This window comes from Coloeus monedula (assembly GCF_965178545.1).
Source record: "Coloeus monedula genome assembly, chromosome: 8".
Lineage (NCBI taxonomy): Eukaryota > Metazoa > Chordata > Aves > Passeriformes > Corvidae > Coloeus > Coloeus monedula.
This window is the reverse complement of record NC_138788.1, coordinates 34,359,974-34,379,674: the sequence shown is the minus strand read 5'-3', so window position 1 is coordinate 34,379,674 and position 19,701 is coordinate 34,359,974. Positions and strand designations below refer to the sequence as shown.

The window sequence follows — 19,701 nt, the reverse complement described above, 5'->3', positions numbered from 1 at the left end:
AAACTAAAGAAGAAAAAAAAAGTAAACTTTCTTTAAAGAAACAGGCAATCAAGTAAAGGGCAAAAGGTCAGAAAAGGCCCTCAGCTGTTTTTGTGATGCTCCTGTGATCCTCCCAGTGCCCTCCAGCTCCTCTGCCCTGAAATGCCGTCGTTCTTCTCCAGGAGCTCCCAGGCAGGGGGCAGCCCTGGAGAGGAAAGGTGTGAGACCCACGGGGCAGCCCAGCGCCAGGCTGAGCCCATCCTGGTTAAAGAGCCCCAAGTCAGGACTAGGAACTCATTTCACACCATCTTGCAAGACTCTGGGAATAGGTGTTTTCTTCCCAACACTGATCCTGGTGTGAAGTCCTGGGAGCTGATCCTGCTCGTTCTGTGGCAGTGATCCCTGGTGGGAGAACGGTGCAGAGCCAGCAGGTTCCTCTGTTTTGGGGGGAGTTTGATGTTTTTCATGTTCAATCCCTCTTGAGTAACTCTACTTATGAGCCTCTTTTGCATCACTCTTTCTTTAGTCACAAATGTGAATAAAAGCAGTTTAGCCTCCTCCATAAGTTGCTTTGTGATCTCTTGATAAGTCTTTAATTATCACAAATGTCCCTTGCCCTCCCTGGGAAGTGTCTCCTCCCTCGGGCAGATTTATCCAGTGGGGTAAATCAATACTAGTCAAGCACATTTCATGCAGGCTGATTGAGAAATGAAACAGAATTTCAGCTCAGCTTTCAGCAGCAATATCTCATCTGATTGCCATTTCTTTTTTTTTTTTTTTTCTCCACAGTGCTAATGAATGATTAATTTTAACAAGCATTGCTATCTACATTTACATAATTATTTATGTGCAATTAAAACATCTTGCCTCCTGTTCCAGAGTCAGTATCACGTGGCCAGGAATACAAAACAAGATAATGATGCAACATTAAAATGTAGGGTAGCTCGTTCCTGGGGGGGAACCATGTGGTGCTTTAATGTCATGTATTTAAAGCCATGCTCAGGACCAATTAATTTAAGTCTGTGAAGACTAAGAAAATTATTTGTGCTATCTCAGTACAGATCATTACCCTCTCCCACGCATTCTAGGAGCTTTCAAAAAAATGTGATTCAGGTTCCAGCAAGATATAATTTGAGGCCTAAGGCAAATTTCCTCTTCAGCACCTTTCCTTCATAGGGATGCTACAGCAAATGGACTGACATTTATGTACTGTGATTGCTATAAGAAATAAACCAGATTTCTCAGATTTTCCATGAACACTTAAAATATGAAGTCCAAATGTGCCCTTTGGAAGAATTATTTAAGAGTTAATTCTTGGCGGGGTAGGTTTACAAAATTAAAGTTTATATGAAAAAAAAAAGTTTGAATTGGAATTGAATTAACTTCTTTCCACTCCAGTTCACTTCCTCACCTGCTAAAATACAGTAGAACTGTTTCATGAGCTGGATTTACCCCTAGGAGTTGTTTCCAGAAGGTGTAATTCACAGAGTGTAAATAATCTGCAGGAAGAGAAGAGTTGTTAACAACAGGTTGGCAAAAATTATTTATTCCGTGTTCCCAGGCCAGGGAGAGCTCGGCCCTGTGACACTGTTTCCAACCACAGCACGTCGGGAAGCACTAGGTGGGGAATCAGAGCTTCCCCAAATGTTTGGGAAATAATAAGAGTGTCTATCCAGAGTGACTTTTGCCATTCAGATGGAATGAAGATCAAAGGGCTGATTTCCCTCTGCCTGCTTCCAGGGTCAGGGCTAAACCCTCTGAACAACACTCGGTGCTGGACACGACGCTCTCCAGCCCTGAGCAGCTTCTCACAGACCACAGGTGAGAGCCAAGTGCTTTCCCTGGTTTTGGGTTGTCCTGTTTTTACTTGGCTTTGGGGTGGTGATGCCTGCTAGAAAACACAGAAGGAGCAGAGTAACAAACATTTCATTTCAGAAAGCACTGCAGGACTGTCACTTGTACCACCCCTTGGTGCCCCCAGCAGCTCTGGCAGCTCACTGACCCCTCTCCTGCATTAGAGCTTGCAGAGGGCTAAAATGCTTGAGTCCAGGAGCCTGTCTATCAAATGTTCTTATCAAAATGATAAATGCAATAGATCCATGCTGGGCCTTCCTAACTAGGAACAGACTGGCCTTCCTCGCTTGCTGTGTTTTCTTTCAACATAAGAAATACTTGTAAAAAACATTTGTATAGATCTGCCTGATGACCAGGGAGGAGAGAAGAGGCGGACTTACTCATTAGAAGGCAAACAGCTGGAGTAGGGAGACCTACACCATGACTTCCCATAGGGTGTGAGGATTTTGGATCAGCCAGGGACCACCAGCAACTGGAGGATGAGTGCAGGCCTCATCTATTTTGTATCCTACCCATTTTGGCACAGGTAGGATACAGGGAATTGCAGGACGGAGGTTCTGAAACAAGCTCAGGCTGCAGGAGATGAAACACCAGGAGCTGTGTGCTCCATACCCAGCACTCACCAGAGAGGCAGAGCCCAGGATCCCACCTGGACCTGAGCAGGTTTTCCAAGCCAGAGGATGGGAAGCGTCCCTGGCTGTCCACAGGGAACCAAACCCTGCCAGGGACAACGTACGTGTCGAGGAGGCCGCTCTGAAGGTGAGCACATGTGGAGGGATCCACTGCCACAGGGTTTGTGATGACAGCTGGTGTGAAGGAAAACGTCCTGGTTTTCCAGTGGAAAAGGCGACGTCAGGCCGGGCTGTGTCAGGAGCCAGGAAAGCACACTTTGTAGTGCAGGAGCCCAAGAGGAGCCAGGAAAGCACACTTTGTAGTGCAGGAGCCCAACAGGAGCCAGGAAAGCACACTTTGTAGTGCAGGAGCCCAACAGGAGCAGCTGTGTGTTTCTGGTTTAGCTCAAGGCTTGACATGTAAATTGGAAAACTTGGTTTGGGAAGGACGAGACAATCAGTGTGACTGTAACACCTCAGAAGTCCAAAAGAAATGGTAACCCCTGCAAAGGGGGGATCAGGAGGTGCACAGCAGGCTGTGGGTGATGGCACAGATGTGTCCTGCTGAATTAAACACCTGGGCTGTGCTTGCCTGTGATTCCAGCTACCCACAGTCGGTGCCTCAGGTGGAGCAGGGGACGGTGGGACACCCACAGCCCTGAGCACAGCAGAACAACACAGCAACGAGAGATGGCACGAGTGAAGGAGCCAACTCTGCCTCAGCACCAGCCCTCACTGAGGCACCACCGAGAGGTCTATGAGCATCTCTATGACAGTTCTGTTAAAGTTTTGCAGCCTACTCTTTCATTTCAAGTTAATTAACAGTAATGAGAATATTGCATGGATTAGGGGGTGGCTCTTTGTTAGCACAGCATCAACTTTTTTTGTCTATCAGGGCTATTCTCATTTAACTGACTTTCAGATCCTCATTAGATATTACAACCACGAACCTGCAGGGGAAGAGCCCTTCATCACATTTCTACTAAGTCAGTGTTTGCACTGAGTAGGCTGTGGCACTCTCTAATTATTTCTAACTTTCATTAAATTTGAGGTTTCTTTCTAATTAAAACATAATTAACTGGATGGGATTGGAGAGAAACTACGCTTAATATCAAAAAATTGCAGTGCAGCTGAAGGTGGAAGAGCTTAGAAACAAAAGTGGGGAGGTGAGACTGTCAATATTTTGAACCTTCTGACAAATCCCCAGAGTGTTTCATTTCAAAAGGGCAGCAACAACAAACCTTCCAGAAAATTTGCTTTCATGTTTTCGTGCCCATCGTCATTTCTTTGCTGTTTGTTTGTTTTAAAATGCTCTGCTCCACTGGTGGCCATGGTATGCTGGGTTACAACACAGTGTTTCCAGACACGGAAGAATGTTTATATATCTGTGGGGAAACATTTAGCTATCTTTTAAAAAGCAGCTATTTATGTATCTGGGTGTAAAAGACTGATGTTCAGTTCAGAGCCTCATCCCACCAGCCTTCCCTCTGCTCTGGGTCACTGTGGTCATATTTACAGGGTAGATCTGGAATTTTTTTTTTATGGTTGTGCCTGTAGCTGGAAGATCATGATCATGAACTTCAGAGCCTTCATAACAAGTAAACTCTTAATGATGCCAATGTCACACAGAATATTTGCAGGAGTTTGAAATAGATCTGGATAAAAAAGAGGTTTTAATATTCTTTTTTTTTTTTTTTAGGTGATTTTATTACAATCTGTATTCAGTGTAAGAGTTCTTACTTAGAGTACAATGCATTACACTGGTCTTATATATTGATTTTTTTTTTTTTTTGGCCATTCAGCAGTGTATTTCCCTGATTCTGCCTTAATGCACTGGCATCAAGATGAAGTCATTCTGTGTAAGTGAAAAACTAGAGCGTAACTAGTCCAGACACCCGTCTGGTGTCTCTGCAGAGAGCAGAAATTCCAAAAAGGAGCAGGACAAAGCTCACAAGTCTGTACTCATCCAACGGGAAAGGTGCTCACAGTGCTGCTCCTGAGCTTCCCAGCTGCATCCCCGGAGAAACACGGTCCTGTCTGTCCTGGGGACAGGGAGCTGCACTGGGAACGGTGGCTGGCAGATCCAGGGTTTGCACATAGGGAGATCTGGCAAGGGAGCAGCTTTTTACCTGTGCAGAGAGTGACAGGACACGGGGGAATAGTTTTAAACTCAAAGAGAGGAGGTTTAGATGGGATATTGGGAGAAATTCTTCCTTGTGGGGGTGCTGAGGCCCTGGCACAGAGAAGCTGTGGCTGCCCCTGGATCCCTGGCAGTGCCCAAGAACAGGTTGGATGGGGCTTGGAGCAGCCTGGGACAGTGGAAGGTGTCCCTGCCCATGGCAGGGGAGTGGAATGAGATGTTCTTTAAGGTCCCTTCCAAACCAAACCATTCTCTGATTCTACGAATAAAAACAAACCTGCAGGCACATGGTTTGGGAAACAGATCTTTTGTTTAACTTTTATGAGGGTGCTTGGTGACCCAAGGACACAAAATTGTTCGATTTGTGACGTTACTGTCATTGATAAGGTTATGACCATCCTCCTAAAAAGCATGAACACCTACAAATGTATTTTAGGACTCTGTGTGTGTGTGTGTGTGTGTGTGTGTGTATAGAAATGCACCGTACACGGGGATCTACCTCCTGAATTCGGCCCGGGTTTGAACTGGAGGCTTCTTCATGTGCCCGGCTCCTCTCGGGCTGGCGATGGCTGCGATGGATCCTCAGCTCCAGCTCGCTGTCGCAGGACTCGCAGGAGCGGCCAGTGCTGATGGATGCAGCTGGAAGCCCTTTTTGAAGGACAGTAAAATCATGTCACACCTAGAGAAGGGGGACCTGCCATCCTGTCCCGTAATTTCACACCTAGAGAAGGGGGACCTGCCATCCTGTCCCGCCCGGGCAGGGAGCACGCAGGGCTCTGAGCATCGGGGGATTCCCGGCTCGGGACAGCTGAGGAGTAGGGTGGGATGGAGCTGCCCGTGAAATGGACTCTGTTCGCTGGTTAAACACAGAGCGGAGCTGTTCGTAAATGCCGGGTACCATCTGCTGGCGGGCGGGAGCAGTGCGGGACGGGCGGCAGCAGGGACAGGGATGGAGCAGGGACGGGGATGGAGCAGGGACAGGGATGAAGCAGGGACGGGGATGGAGCAGGGAAGGGGGCTGGGAGCATCATCTGGGACTCTGAGGATGGAGCAGCGCTGGGAGCATCCCCCGGGTCTCCGAGCGTTGTCCACGGCCAGTGGGAGCTTAACAAACAGGATCCTGGTGTCAGGCCGGGTTCATCACTTCGTTCATGCCTCTAAAACCCCGCAGAGGGTAAATGAACTGTCTGAAAAATTCTACAAGAGAGCTGGAGGAGTTTTTGCAAGGGCATGGAATGACAGACAAATGGCTTTAAACTGACAGAGGGCAGGGATAGATGGGATTTTGGGAAGGAATTCTTCCCTGGGGGGGGTGGGTAGGCCCTGGCACAGGGTGCCCAGAGGAGCTGTGGCTGTCCCTGGATCCCTGGAAGTGTCCAAGGCCAGGCTGGACAGGGCTGGGAGCACCCTGGGACAGTGCAAGGAGTCCCTGGGAGCAAGATGAGTCTTAGGTCCCTTCCAGCCCAAAGCACTCTATGATTCTATGATCTGATAAATTGACCTAAATCAATGGGAAAATTAATCAGCATCTCAAATTTGTGTAGGTGCCAAAGTTCACTGATTTCAAGACCAGTTTTTATCAAATAACACAACACAAAGCCATGTACAGTGATGCTTTATACAACTCAGTGCATGCAGATGTTTTTCCCAAAAGCCCTGAGATGTCCATCAGCAGTTTGGAAGTTCCTGAACCAGTCCCCAGTTTAGTCACTTTGAGACTCCCTACCCCAGGGATGTCCCCAGGCCTCAGAGCTGTCTCTATCTCTGGCCAGCAGCTACAGATGCACCTTGGCAAACTCCAGGTTTCGTGACACTTGTGATAAAAAAGAAAATAATATTTTTAAAGTGTACAGGGAGAAATACCTCAATTTTGTATGAAAAATCAAAAGAAGTGAGTCTAAAAGGCCGTTTTAACAGTTAAACTGGAGTGGGGTGAGGACTCTGGTCGCTAACAGCTGTTTGCCAGTAGAACATTCTCTGGCATTTTCTTTGAGGAAAGCTCAAAAGATCTTTTCACATTAGCGGTCCTCAGAATGGGTGTTAAGTTTCCTATTATTGTAAGAACAGCCTGGGAATCTCGGTGCCCTGCGTGGGAGCCAGATGCCCAGCCAAGCACAGGCAGCAGCTGGGGAACAGTTGAGAAGTGCCCAAGAACTGTTGCCAATTGGAAGGAAGAAAAAACTCCCAAGGAAAAAGGAGGTTTCAGAAGGAATTTGAAGTTGAGTTGGGGTGGCAGGAACATGAATAAGTGATTATTTTAGTATATGGAGGGGTAAAAAGGATGTTTTAGTGATTCTGAAGAGACCAGAGTGACCAGGGGTACCAAGAGAGGAGCTGGGGAGAGGGAGGAGCTGCAGTGCTCCAGAACAGGACAGCTGCTAATGCCCTCCACAATCCCTGGGAAAACAGGAGGTCTGAGCTGGGAGCGAGGTCTGAATGGATTCCAAATCCTCGGAGGAAATGGTCTTTCATTTTTGTATAACCTTGTTTCTAAGAAATCATTTGGGTTTGGTCTCATCAGTGCTTATTTCCTCAATCTCCTTTTCATCAGCAAGAAAAGGTAATGCACTCTGGGTCTGCAGCCTGGTGGGTGGTGTCAGTTTGGAGAACATCAGGCAGCTCTGAAGTAACTTACTGAGCCAAAAAGAAGTGACTCTGATCATCCTAACCCATCAGTTCTCTAGTGCTGTTTGATATCTTGCTCCATCAAAGCAACAAATCACGAATTGCACAAATTAAATGCAATTTAAAGACACTCAAATATTAACAGAAGGGGGCTGCAGATGAAACTGTAGTGGCTTTGAATCTTAATTTTCAACACTGCTGTCAATCACTGTCATTGCTGTCATTACTTTGGATGTGCAAAAACGAGTTTTTCATACAAGAAGGAGGAACAAATTGTATACAAACACAGGTGTATATTCCTGTGTGTAAGAGTTTATCTGGTTGCTGCTTGCCGAGAGGATTTTGTACTCTGATAATTCAAGAAAACCACTAAAATTTTAACTATTTCTGCATTGCTTTTAGTTTAAATAGCCAGCCAAGAGGACTTTTTCATGCCTGTGGCCAATATTTGCTTTCATATGCTGCAGCAAGATAATAGAGACAACAATTTTTTGCTGTTCTCTCACTCTGGAGATGCTGTGGGTGAGGCTTTCCTGCTGAGAGGGAGAGGGAGAGGGAGAGGGAGAGGGAGAGGGAGAGGGAGAGGGAGAGGGAGAGGGAGAGGGAGAGGGAGAGGGAGAGGGAGAGGGAGAGGGAGAGGGAGAGGGAGAGGGAGAGGGAGAGGGAGAGGGAGAGGGAGAGGGAGAGGGAGAGGGAGAGGGAGAGGGAGAGGGAGAGGGAGAGGGAGAGGGAGAGGGAGAGGGAGAGGGAGAGGGAAGGGAAGGGAAGGGAAGGGAAGGGAAGGGAAGGGAAGGGAAGGGAAGGGAAGGAAAGGAAAGGAAAGGAAAGGAAAGGAAAGGAAAGGAAAGGAAAGGAAAGGAAAGGAAAGGAAAGGAAAGGAAAGGAAAGGAAAGGAAAGGAAAGGAAAGGAAAGGAAAGGAAAGGAAAGGAAAGGAAAGGAAAGGAAAGGAAAGGAAAGGAAAGGAAAGGAAAGGAAAGGAAAGGAAAGGAAAGGAAAGGAAAGGAAAGGAAAGGAAAGGAAAGGAAAGGAAAGGAAAGGAAAGGAAAGGAAAGGAAAGGAAAGGAAAGGAAAGGAAAGGAAAGGAAAGGAAAGGAAAGGAAAGGAAAGGAAAGGAAAGGGCACTGCTGTGAGTAATCAGCAGCACAGAGGCTGACTTTGGGGACAGCAAGGCCTACAGAGGGCCATGTGTGTGATGGGGACCAAATTTGCAGCCTCCTGTATTCAGCTGGAGGAGCTGTGACAACTCAAATATCAGATAAATACTGATCACACTCCCTTGGATTTATGTGGTTATGTTGAAAAGCAACCCCCACTCCTGTGACAGGCTCCTTCCTCGATGACTCCACTGTTCTTCAGCCCAGCAAGGAGTTCTGCAGATGCTCTCATGATAACCTACACAAAAATAGGCTCATTCTGAAACTAATTCAGGCATTAATATAAGCTGGAAGTCCAAAGCTTTATCTGAATCTGCTCACTGGATTCAGAGTGCACAGGAGCAGTTTCCATTGATACCTGCACACTGTAGATCAGCTCATCCCCTGCCTTGTGCTTGACATAATTACTTTAAATCAAATTACTCTGACAAAATGCAGATTCTTCTTCTACTCCTCCCACTTACTATCAATTTTAAGTTGCAAACACAATTTTTTTTTTTTAACTCAAGCATTTTTTAATTGAGAAGCTCCCCAGCTCTCAGAAACAGGATATTTCATGTCTACAATTCAGGGAATGAGATGATGAGAGGAGCAGGCACTATGGCAGGGGTTTCTTTTCCTGTACACTGTAGTACTGTACACTGCTTTTATTCCTGGGATGGCTCAAACCACACAGCAGAGCTGGGCTTTATCACAGTGTATATAGAATTATCTGCTCCAGCTGTCTTGAGAGAACAGCTTGGATGCAGAATTGCAGGCATTGCTAGGAGCTGGTCCAGCCAAAGGCATTTCAGGGATGCTGAGCAGCAAATGAATGGCCTGCACAGCTCCTGCTGCCTGCCAGCCCCAGCACGGTGGAGGGCAAGTGAAAACTGGTCATTGCTGCCATAAACGTCCCTCTGTGGCAGCTTTGGGTGTGTGTGTGCTGTTCCCTGGCCACCGGTAAGACCATCTGACTTTTCAAGGGTTAACACCTCTGTACGTGCTGCTGGTCTTGAAAGCAATTAAAAAGCTGAGAGATTGCACAGCACGTTCCCAGGAGCCTCAGCTAATCAAGATGGTTACCCCCAGCTCACTGTGGCTGGTTTGAGTCCGCTGAGAGATGCCACTCTAGTTCAAGTGGGCGTGTTTGAATTCTATTTTGCAGTAAAAACATGCTACAAAACAAACAGCTCTTCCTGAGAGCTCCATGAATTCACCAGAGCCAGCGTGGCTGAAAGCTGTTTCCATTCTCTCCTGTCTGGAAGCTCCGACCGTGGTCTGTAAGAGCTGCAGATTCTGGATCACCCCTCCTGCCTGGGGGTGTTCACCTGGAGAAGGCTCCAGGGAGAAACTAGAGCCCCTTCCAGTGCCTAAAGGGGCTCCAGGAGAGCTGGAGAGGGACTTGGGACAAGGGATGGAGTGACAGGATAAGGGGAATGGCTTCAAACTGACAGAGGGCAGGGACAGATGGGATTTTGGGAAGGAATTCTTCCCTGTGAGGATGGTGAGGCCCTGGCACAGGGTGCCAAGAGAAGCTGTGGCTGCCCCTGGATCCCTGGCAGTGTCCAAGGCCAGGTTGGATGGGGCTTGGAACACCCTGGGATAGTGGAATTATGCAGCAAAGAAATGCAGGTGATTTTAGTGCAGAAACAATAAAGAACAAGAGCACTGATGCTCCATGAAAACTCCTTCAATAAGCCCTGACTTGGCACTGCAGCCTCTTCAGGCTTTTCATGCAGAACTAGGGGAGTCTAATCTGATTTAAAATGCATCCAAATTCCCAGCAGCAGCCAGCAGGGAAGGGGGACAAAGCTGACATCCAGACGGGCAGCTCTGGGAGGGGACCTGGAGCTGGGACAGGCTGGGACACCTGAGGGTCAGTGTCTGTCTGCAGGCACCTCCCTCCAGCCAGGGCAACCTTCCAGTGCCACCAACACCACCAAACGTTGTCCCACTTCCAGCCACTGGCTCCAATCCCAACTCCTCTGCCTGTCTGGGGCTCGTGGCCACCTTGACCTCAGTGTCCCAGGTATGGAAATAACAGGAATGAAAATACTTCTGTAGGTGCTGGGAAAATCCAGAGCAAATGTGTTTAAGATAGGAAAAAAAAAATTTAAAAAGAACTATTTTAAGCCTGTGACTGACTGTATTTCTTGGGACCAGAGCAGCCCACAGGCCATCTGTCTCCTGGAGAACTGGTCTCTGAGACTGGGCACAGACAGATCCTCGAGCACACCACGACTTAGAAATCAGCTCCAAGATGGGCAGGAGTGTTTTATTTGCTGGCTCAGGACGCCCATCCATGGGCAGTAATCCCCTCTTCATCCTCCTGAGGAGAGCCAGCTGAAGGAGATGTCACCAGGATTTGCCCCGAATAGCCTGGGTTCACAGTGCAGGCTGGAGCCAAGGTTTGGATAAGCATAAAAAGCTTTGGATAAGCCCTATTAAAGCAAAGGTCAGATGAGATCACTTGACTGCTGATTGTTCATGAGCAAAGTATTGTTCTCAGTTTCCACAAGGGATCCTGACTTTTGAGGAGATTGGTTTTCCAGGGTCTGCTTCTCTCTGATGTTAACAGGAGGTGTCAAATCAAAGTGGGTTTTTTTCCCCTGCTTGTCATCATCCTCAGAAGAGTCCCATCGAGGCCAGCTCCAAAAATCCTCCTGGCTTGCACAATCCCTCATATATCACAGCTGAAATCACCAGCAGCTGATGAAACTCTGCAAACCCCTCCTCACTTAAAGAGCACCAGGCATACATATGCTGGGACTCAGGAGAAAAATCAACTAAATCTAGAAAAAATGGGTTGGAAGGTGTTGGGAAGAGGCTTTAGGGGAAGGCCCTCCTGTCGTGAGCCTTGGGGTGAGTGAACAAAACCAATCCAGGGGTATCTCCTTTTCAGCTACTGCACAAACATCACCAATGCAAAGCAGCCTGGCAGATTCCTCCTCCTCATACCCCTGATTACAGGAATGCTGATAAACCTCTGCCAATGCCCCCCAGGCACAGCCCTGCTCGGATGATTTCCCTATGAACATTTTTTCCTGGCTCAGTGCACTTCCCCACTCATGGATTTGCTTCATCTCAGTAACTGATTTGCTCTTTCCAGAGTCCTAATCACTGAAACAGAATATTTAACAAAACCAGACGTGTTTATCCAATATAAGGAGTCACAGTTGGCTGGGAGAACGTGGAAACAAGTGATGGAGACTGCCAAGTACTCATGAGCACTGTTAATGGTACAGTGCAAAAGAGATGTCCAAAAAGACAGCTCCAAAAAGTGAACCTTAACCCTTGGAAGGACTAAATGAGATGAAGGCAGGGCTTGTCCCTTGCTGCTCTCCCCCATCCGTGCCTGGCTCTCACAGATGCAGCACATCAGAAGTGAGACCCAAAAACTCCCTGAGCCCACTGGATACTGCAGAGGTGCTCATTTCCCCTCTGTGACAGCAGATTTCTTCAAAAGTGGGTCCTGAGCTCCAGCTCTGCAGCCCCAACTGTGATTTGAAGGGATCCTGTGTTACACTCAGAGCCTGGGGCCCTGGCAGGCACCAGTGGGGCAGGAAATTTCCTCTGGAGCTGGCTCATATGGGCTTTGGCCATTGAGTCTTCAAATGCTCAGCACAAAGTAAAATAGAGCAAAACATACCGTGCTGATAAGGGCTGGTAATCACCAGAGTGTGAAGAGGCAATTAATTCAGAGATTATCCTCCTATTAGGAATGTCATTGCAGTGACACGTGCAGATGAGAACTTGAATTTAATACACACGCTTGTGGAGATTGTATTTGCATTGGAAATCCCTCCAAAAATTGTAAAAGGGGTTAAAGAAAAGTTGCTAAAAAGAGATGAACATCCTCAGGATCTCAAGAATGTGTTGCAAAAGCTCTCTGAAGGTTGGGAGAGCACAGGAGCAAACCCACGAATCAGAAGTTCCTTTGGGGAAAACCAAGCTCTGACCCGGCTGAAGAGACACCAGCCAGTCCCTCTGAGCTCCAGATCTGCAGACACTGGGTTTTTTTTCACTGAAAATCAGAAACTGAGGGTGACTGGCATTGCTTAAAACAAGACTTTGAATGTCTCCAATGAAGGCAGTAGCAATCAGTGATTTGGACACCAGCCTTGTTTTTTTGGCTGAGTCTCTGCCAGTGTTCCAAATACCTTCCCCCCCTGAGCATTTAAAGGAAAAAATTAAAACCATTTTGGTGAGGATGAAAGGCAGGAAGTCCTCAGAGAAGGGAAAAAACTTCAAGAGAGAAATTCCCCTTCACCTGTCAAACATTATCTCATACTTGCAAGTCTTTTGGGCTTGTAGCTAAAAGGGTCATTCTGATAGAAATATTGCCTGTGGGGCTAAGTCAGGTTGCTATAAAAGGTGTAAGGAATTTTAGGAAAAGTGCTAATCCTTAATGGATTACTTGTGCTAGGTGTGGAAGGAAGGAGGGTTGGGTGGCTAAAAAAGAGGGCAGGATTGGATGGGAAATTGGGAAGAAATTCCTCCCTGTGAGGGTGAGGGTGGGGAGGCTCTGGCACAGGGTACCCCAGAGCAGCTGTGGCTGCTCCATCCCTGGCAGTGTCCAAGGCCAGGTTGGACAGGGCTTGGAGCAACCTGGGATAGTGGAAGGGCAAGGAGTAGAAGGGGATGATTTTTAAGGTCCCTTCCAGCCCAAACCATCCTGTGATTCTATGATAAAATGCTCAGCCCCATCCTCCCACTCCCGTTCCTCTGCTTTAGTTTTGTTCCAGAAAAGTGCATCACCTGTCTCCCTTGGAAACCCATCCCTATGGCAACATGCAGGAAAATCTCCAAGCAGACATGACAGAGCTCTGACAGCCCCTTCTTTCTGTGACACTTCTTATGGCACCATCCCGAGGTTGTTGGAGAGATGATGGGAGCTCGCCTGTGTCAAGACACCACTTGGAAGATTTTCCACTGAGAACTTGTTTTTGCAGTCTTTCACTCTCCTGGCTCTTGAACTCTCAGTCTGTGTATCACGACTGCAATTTTATCTGAAATGTGTTGCAAAATCCATGTATTTGCCTCTATCAGCAGAAATCTGTAACCTCAAATGAGATGTTTTTGACAAGACCTACTTTCCATAAAGCCACCCTGCCAAGCACCACGAGCTGCTTCTTTCCAAACTCAATCCCACACTGGCTTTTCAGTTGTGGGGTTTTTTTTTCCTCAGATGCTAAGAAAGTTTCCTTGTACCTACACCGCCAACACGGCGAATTTCTTGCTACACTCTTTAGGGATTAACACTGTTATCATTTTCCCCACTCTGGTGTGAGTAACTGTGTCACATCTGAGCATGTCACAAATTTACCAATTAAAACCACCCCGTGCACTGCTGGCTGTGGGTGATAAGAGGGAGTGGATGTGTATGCAGGGTGATAACCTTGGGCTCCAGGAACTGTAGTCAGGAATTCTGATTTCAGAAGCATAAAACTCTTCCCCCAGGGCATGTTACCAGCCACAGCCAACAGTTCCAGGCTATGTCCTAAACATCTGCAGGTCCAGAAAGGTCGAGACCCTTTGGAGTGATGCTCACAATGAAATCTGTCACAGCTGGGCTTTCTTTACACACAAAGACATGGCAACACTGGCTGCCAGCATGTTTTTTGTTTAATCCCTACTGGACAGAGATGCATGACAAAAATTTCACATGAGGAAAAAAGGTTAAAAAATAAACTGGGGTTTGTGATGCCAAGATGTACTTCAAACTTTCATCAAATTGCACAACCAGTATTGAGCTGATCTTCTCTGATCTAGATTTTAAAGGCCACAAGAATTGCTTATTCCTCACCAAGAACAAGGGATAACTTGGTACCTTGCACTCACTGTGGAAAAGTCAGGTGTGGATGAACACTAACAAAATTAAATGGTAAATTCTCACTCTTATGGAGAGCTGAAGGCACTCTGCTCAGCTGTGCCCTCCTGGGAGGTCCCAGAGCCCCCTGCTACCCTAGAGAAGACTAGGAAAATAAGAGAATGCTGTTTGTACTGCCCAAAACAAGAAGATAGAAAGGAATAATGGAAATTGTGATTTGGGGCTTTAGTTAGAACTGGAAGTTTCTCTCATTTAGAAATCATGAATCTCCTTCCCTGCAGGTGAGAGGGCAGAGTTACACTTACCCAACTGAGTGCCTACAAAAATCCAGCTGACATAAGAGATGAAAAAGAAGTCCTGTCATTCTGAGTTGCAGCAGAAGGCATTTCAGCATCAGCCTCTCTGCTGTGACATTAAGGAAGGGAGAAGGAGCCCGCGGCTGCCCCAGGAATTACACCTCAGTACAAACAACCTTCTCTTTTCCCTGTGACTGGGAATAACTCTGCAGAGTCATGGCAATGAAAACTTTAAAATATTTTTTGCATTTTTAATGGTGTTTAAAAAATATTCCTTCTATTTTCTTTTTCTTTTTTCTCTCTGTGCTTGTCTTTCTGTCAACGCTTATGCCAAGAACCATCGTGAAACTGCTCTGAAAACACCAATCCACAAAAGTGGCTTATCCTTCCTAGATACCCACATGCAGGCACACTTCAGGGTCATAATTAGGCAGGAAAAAATGTCCCTTTTTTGCTGTAAAAAGCAAAGCAGGGCCCGTGATGTGCTGGGAGAAAGGATCGGACGGAGGCGGTGGGAGCTGCCTGAAGATCCCGGTCCTGGCTGCCGTCAGGAACGACAGATGGTGTTTGTCAAGAGATTTACCTTCTTATTTTACCATGGAAATAGAGCAGCAAGAACACTATCAACATTCACTATTTTATCCAATAGATTTAAGAAATGTATCCCACATGAAAAAAAACCCAAAACAACAAAGCCCAACAGGATTCCTGCAGGAAAACAAGGAAAACAGAGCGCCAGATGCAGCTGGAAATCCCAATTAAAAGAAGCAGTTGTGTTTATCAAGAGACAATGTCAGCCATTGCATGTAATTTATTTACTCATTAAGGAAATGCACTGAGCACATACAGAGATTACATTCAATACAGATTTATCATTACAGAGCCATACGAAGATAAAGATACAATCAATACCTGCTGCCCGTAGCAGAAGAGATTGAAGGAACTGTTTCAAGCTGAGAATGAAATGAAAAACATTTACACCAATTTAAGTGATTTTTATACAGATGAGACACTGGAGTCCAAATTAACATTCTCAGCCAAGATCTGCTGCATTGCTGCAATCTTTATAGTCAACAGCTTTATCAGACTGGTGCCTAGAGACTAAAAATAGAGCAGAACTGCCTTGTCTGAGCCCATCTGAACAAAACCCGAGGAGAATCCGGCCAGTCTGAAGCCACAATCTACACAAGATGATGGAAGGATCCACACTGGGAAAAGAGCTCAGTAAAACAAGGAGACAGCTCGGCCCCTGTGACAGGCAGCAGCTACAAGGCAGGCAAGGGTTACACTCTACAGGGAGGGTTCACTGGCTTACCTTGAAGCAGCTCTCTAGAGTTTGCAACCTTAATAAAATTTTGGTCAATGTGAAGAATGCTACGACTCACCACCTGGAACTGATTTTTCAAAGAATTATACTGAAAAAAGTCACAACACAAAGCTAGTGGAAAAACTACTTTGCCACGTATTTTGTGAGTTCCATAAATTTGATGACCTAACCTTCTTCCTACTAGGCAATTAAAACTAGAACTGGAAAGATCACCTCTACTTCAGTTACACCAGCTGGACTTTAAGCCAATCCTGTGCATGTTGTGTGCCAGGGGTTTGGACGAGATCATCACAGCTGGACATTAAAATCTACAAGTATCACTCATCTGCTTGCCTGGTGTTCTGAGTTTTGGATCAAAGGAGGTAGTGATGCACAATTTATTCTACTATGTGACCCTTTCTGGATCATTTACTTGGTAAAACTGCCATGAGAGGGATTATTAAAAATATTGATTTAGTCCCTTATGCCTCTAAAGACCTCCAAGTAATTTAATTCACTTCGCAAAATGAACAGGATACATAAACCACCTCAACTCAAACACGTCACTGAAGGGGAAGATAGATAAATATATATATATACACACATACTCACTCTCAAAGACTGAAGTTTAGGACAGTGGAGAATTATCTACATAACTGAAACCTCAAGAAGAATTATAAACTCAAGTTATAATTTGCCTACAAGACAGGGATTAACCACTTGTTTTTAAAACCAGCAGTGGAGATAGATTGAGCCAATCTTTGGATGGAGTTTGCCAGTTCAAAAACAACTTCCAAGCTCTTCTTTCTTCTTCTTTCAGTGCTGTGGTAAGATTCTCAAAGGAACAGAAAAGAGAAGACTGGAAGGTGTTTTTTCTCCCAGGAAATACAAGCATAGAACCATAGAATGGTTTGGGTTGGAAGGGACCTTAAAGACCATCCAGTTCCAACCCCACTGCCAGGGGCAGGGACACCTTCCACTATCCCAGGTTGCTCCAAACCCCTTCCAACCTGGCCTTGGACACTGACAGGGATATAATATACAATACAATACAATATACCTCCATGCATTATTCCCTTAATGACCTTCTCTTACCAGTTTGCATTAATACTAAATCATCTGTATTTCAAGTTTCCCGGCTTTGTCCAGTATGCCAATGCTCTCTGAAAGATTAACTTGCTTGCTAGAATTTTCAGTCACTTTGTGCTTGAAAATTTTAGCTTGCTTTTGAATGTCTGCCAACAGTAAACAGCATTTGGCAGACATTTGCCTTTTACCTTACTACCAGGCTACCTGCAGCAAAGATTTCTCCTTATCTAAATTGCAGGAAAATGTTACGTATTTGCACAATCAACCCCTCAGGATAAACAACAGGGCAGCATTTCTTACACAGAGATCAAGGCCTATTTAGCAGATGAAACAATTTTTATCTAAACATCTGCCAGGCCTTCCTACAGCTTTTTGCCTAGTGAGATATATGGAGCAATGTGATTAGGAAATATTATCATCCCTTGCTAAGAAGGCAGAATTGTTGCTTCAGCATACTCTTTTTTTTTTCTTTCTCCCCTCATGTCAGCTTCAACAAGGGGTGCCAGAGCAGTGTGAAGACGAGGAGGGAGAAATAGCTGCTGGAGCTGGTGACTCTGGGAGCCTGACTCCTGGCGTTGCAGTTGTTGGAGTAGCAGCAGTGGACGCTCACGCCGGGCGCCCTCGAGCCGTCCCTCCTCGCCCGCTCGCAGAAGGACCTGAACGAGCAGGACTTCATGATGCCACCTGGAACAGAGCCACAGTGAGCCCAGAGGGGCTGCAAGTGGTCACCTGCTCCCACCTGCATCCCTCAGGACCAGCCTGACCACCCAGCACTGAGCAACAACCTTGGGTTTGGCTGATCTGCACAAATAAATGGTTATGATCCCAACGCACGGCAGCACACCACAAGCTCCCACTTAAATAACTCTTCATTTATCTTAGAGGCAATTAGGGCAGCTCAAATATCTTTGGGTAGATATTTGGATAGCCCCTAGTGCAGGGGCTCATCAGCTTCTTTTCCATCTCCTAATTTCCAGGTAAGTCACTTAAGTAAAAAGTGGCCAATGCTTAAAATGCCTTTCCAGCTTTCACACAGAGTGGGTGCAGCTCATCGTGGCACACCAACAAATCATTCCCAGTGGGATTTTGTGTCACACTGCAGATACAACAAAATTAGGATTGCGATTTATTAGTGAGGTTTATTTTGAGAGGAGACATTTACTTTTGGTTTTCTCCTTAACTTACTATGCATTCTTCTCTTTCCAACACTGATTATTTATTTATGACAGATGTAACGAGTCTGACCTGTTTGTGACACTTACTTGCTTGTCCTCTAATGACTGCACAGGCATCTGCATGGCCTGGACACTGCTGACTTCCTTGTCTGTTGCAGTCGTCATCACTAGAACCTACACAGGTGTAACACTGCAGTGCTTCACCTGGGTGAAGGGAGAAGACACCACTCAGAGCAGGACTGTTTAGGGTTTAAAAAAGTATTTAAAAATATCAGCCTTTCTAATGTTGCTTCAAGCACACACACAAAAAAATGCAAAGAAGTTTTAGAAAATCCAAAGATTCTGCAAATCTTATCAATGGTTCTTTTTTAGAAATGGTTCAGATACTGGTTAAAAAAAAAAAATCAACCAGAGTTATTTGTTACAATCTGCACTTAAAATAATACAAAAACCATCTGATGTTCTGTAACTGCCTCCACATCTTCAGGTAACATTTTCAGAGCAGAGCCCACAAGTTGTTCTTCTCCCCCTCCATCATGATCTTTGGTTCACAGTACCATGAAAAAGCACATTCTATGCACATAAAATCTTACAACTATCCAATTTTCCTTTTCTTCTGAAGTATCAATTCAGCTGGAAAGCACAACAGTGTATCTTGAGTTCTGCTCTTTAAACATTACAACCATAACTCAATCCTCTCTCTTTCCCTTGGTTCAAACTACATGGTATTTTCAAAGGCAAGCAGGAGTTTGAAAGGTATTTAAAATACCACACTTGGAGCTCGCAGAGCAGAAATCCCTCCCTTGCTGTCAGTAGGGACATTTGAGCTTGTTAGCAGTCATATTTATCTTCACAGAGATGCAGTTCTGTGCTGCTAACCACAAACACAAAATTACCTGAAACCAACCCAACCCAGGAGAGCAGCCCAGAACAGCAAAGAGGCTGAGCCATGCCTGAGGCAGGAAATGCAAATGAAGTAAAAAAGGGAAGAAAAAGGAGTTGACTTACTTTTGAGGACAAAAAGGGAGCTGACAAGAACCAGGCTGAAGACTGTCCACATCATGGAGATCCAAGAGATGCACCATTAGCCAAAGAAAGCAGTTTGTTTGCTATGAAAGCCTTAATGCTTCTCTTACATCCCTAATCCTCTGCAGAGGATAACTTACAGGATAAAGAGGTGTGCAGAGTGCTACTTATCGAGCTTATTCCGGTTGCACCTCTAATCACACGAACCTCATCTCCACGAGCCCTGCAGGCAAACTCTTCCAGGAGCAGGAAGGAGCCAATGTATTCACCTTTCAGTGCCAGACATGCTTAAAAACCATCCCGTCACCGCATGCCACAGCCTCGACTCCTCCAACAGCCTCATTACATTTGCCCATGGGATTTGCTGGATCAGGGTCAGAGCATTAAATATTTTGGATTAAGCCCATGCTTGAGACTTGAGTGGTCCAAATCCAACACACACACACACATATATATATATATTTAGAGAGACAGTAAGATATAGACCTAGATATGTGCACATAAGCAGCATACTCTTGTGACCCACAAAGTGTTCCAAGCAGTGACCCACAAAGTGCTTTCTGTGAAGGAATTAATTCCCAAGAGCATCTGGTGCTGAAATAAGCAAGTGAAGGACATAAAGCAGAGCCATAC

General features: G+C 45.8%; 1 protein-coding gene across 1 annotated transcript; it reads right to left on the bottom strand.

Annotated features, from left to right (window-relative positions):
• Nucleotides 1-17,345: 17,345 nt before the first annotated feature.
• Nucleotides 17,346-19,105, bottom strand: LOC309575846 (uncharacterized protein; the record flags this gene model as incomplete). Its single annotated transcript, XM_082286680.1, has 3 exons — nucleotides 17,346-17,551; nucleotides 18,130-18,246; nucleotides 19,051-19,105. 3 exons carry the CDS (start codon nucleotides 19,103-19,105, stop codon nucleotides 17,346-17,348), a joined length of 378 nt encoding a protein of 125 aa, XP_082142806.1.
• Nucleotides 19,106-19,701: the final 596 nt, after the last annotated feature.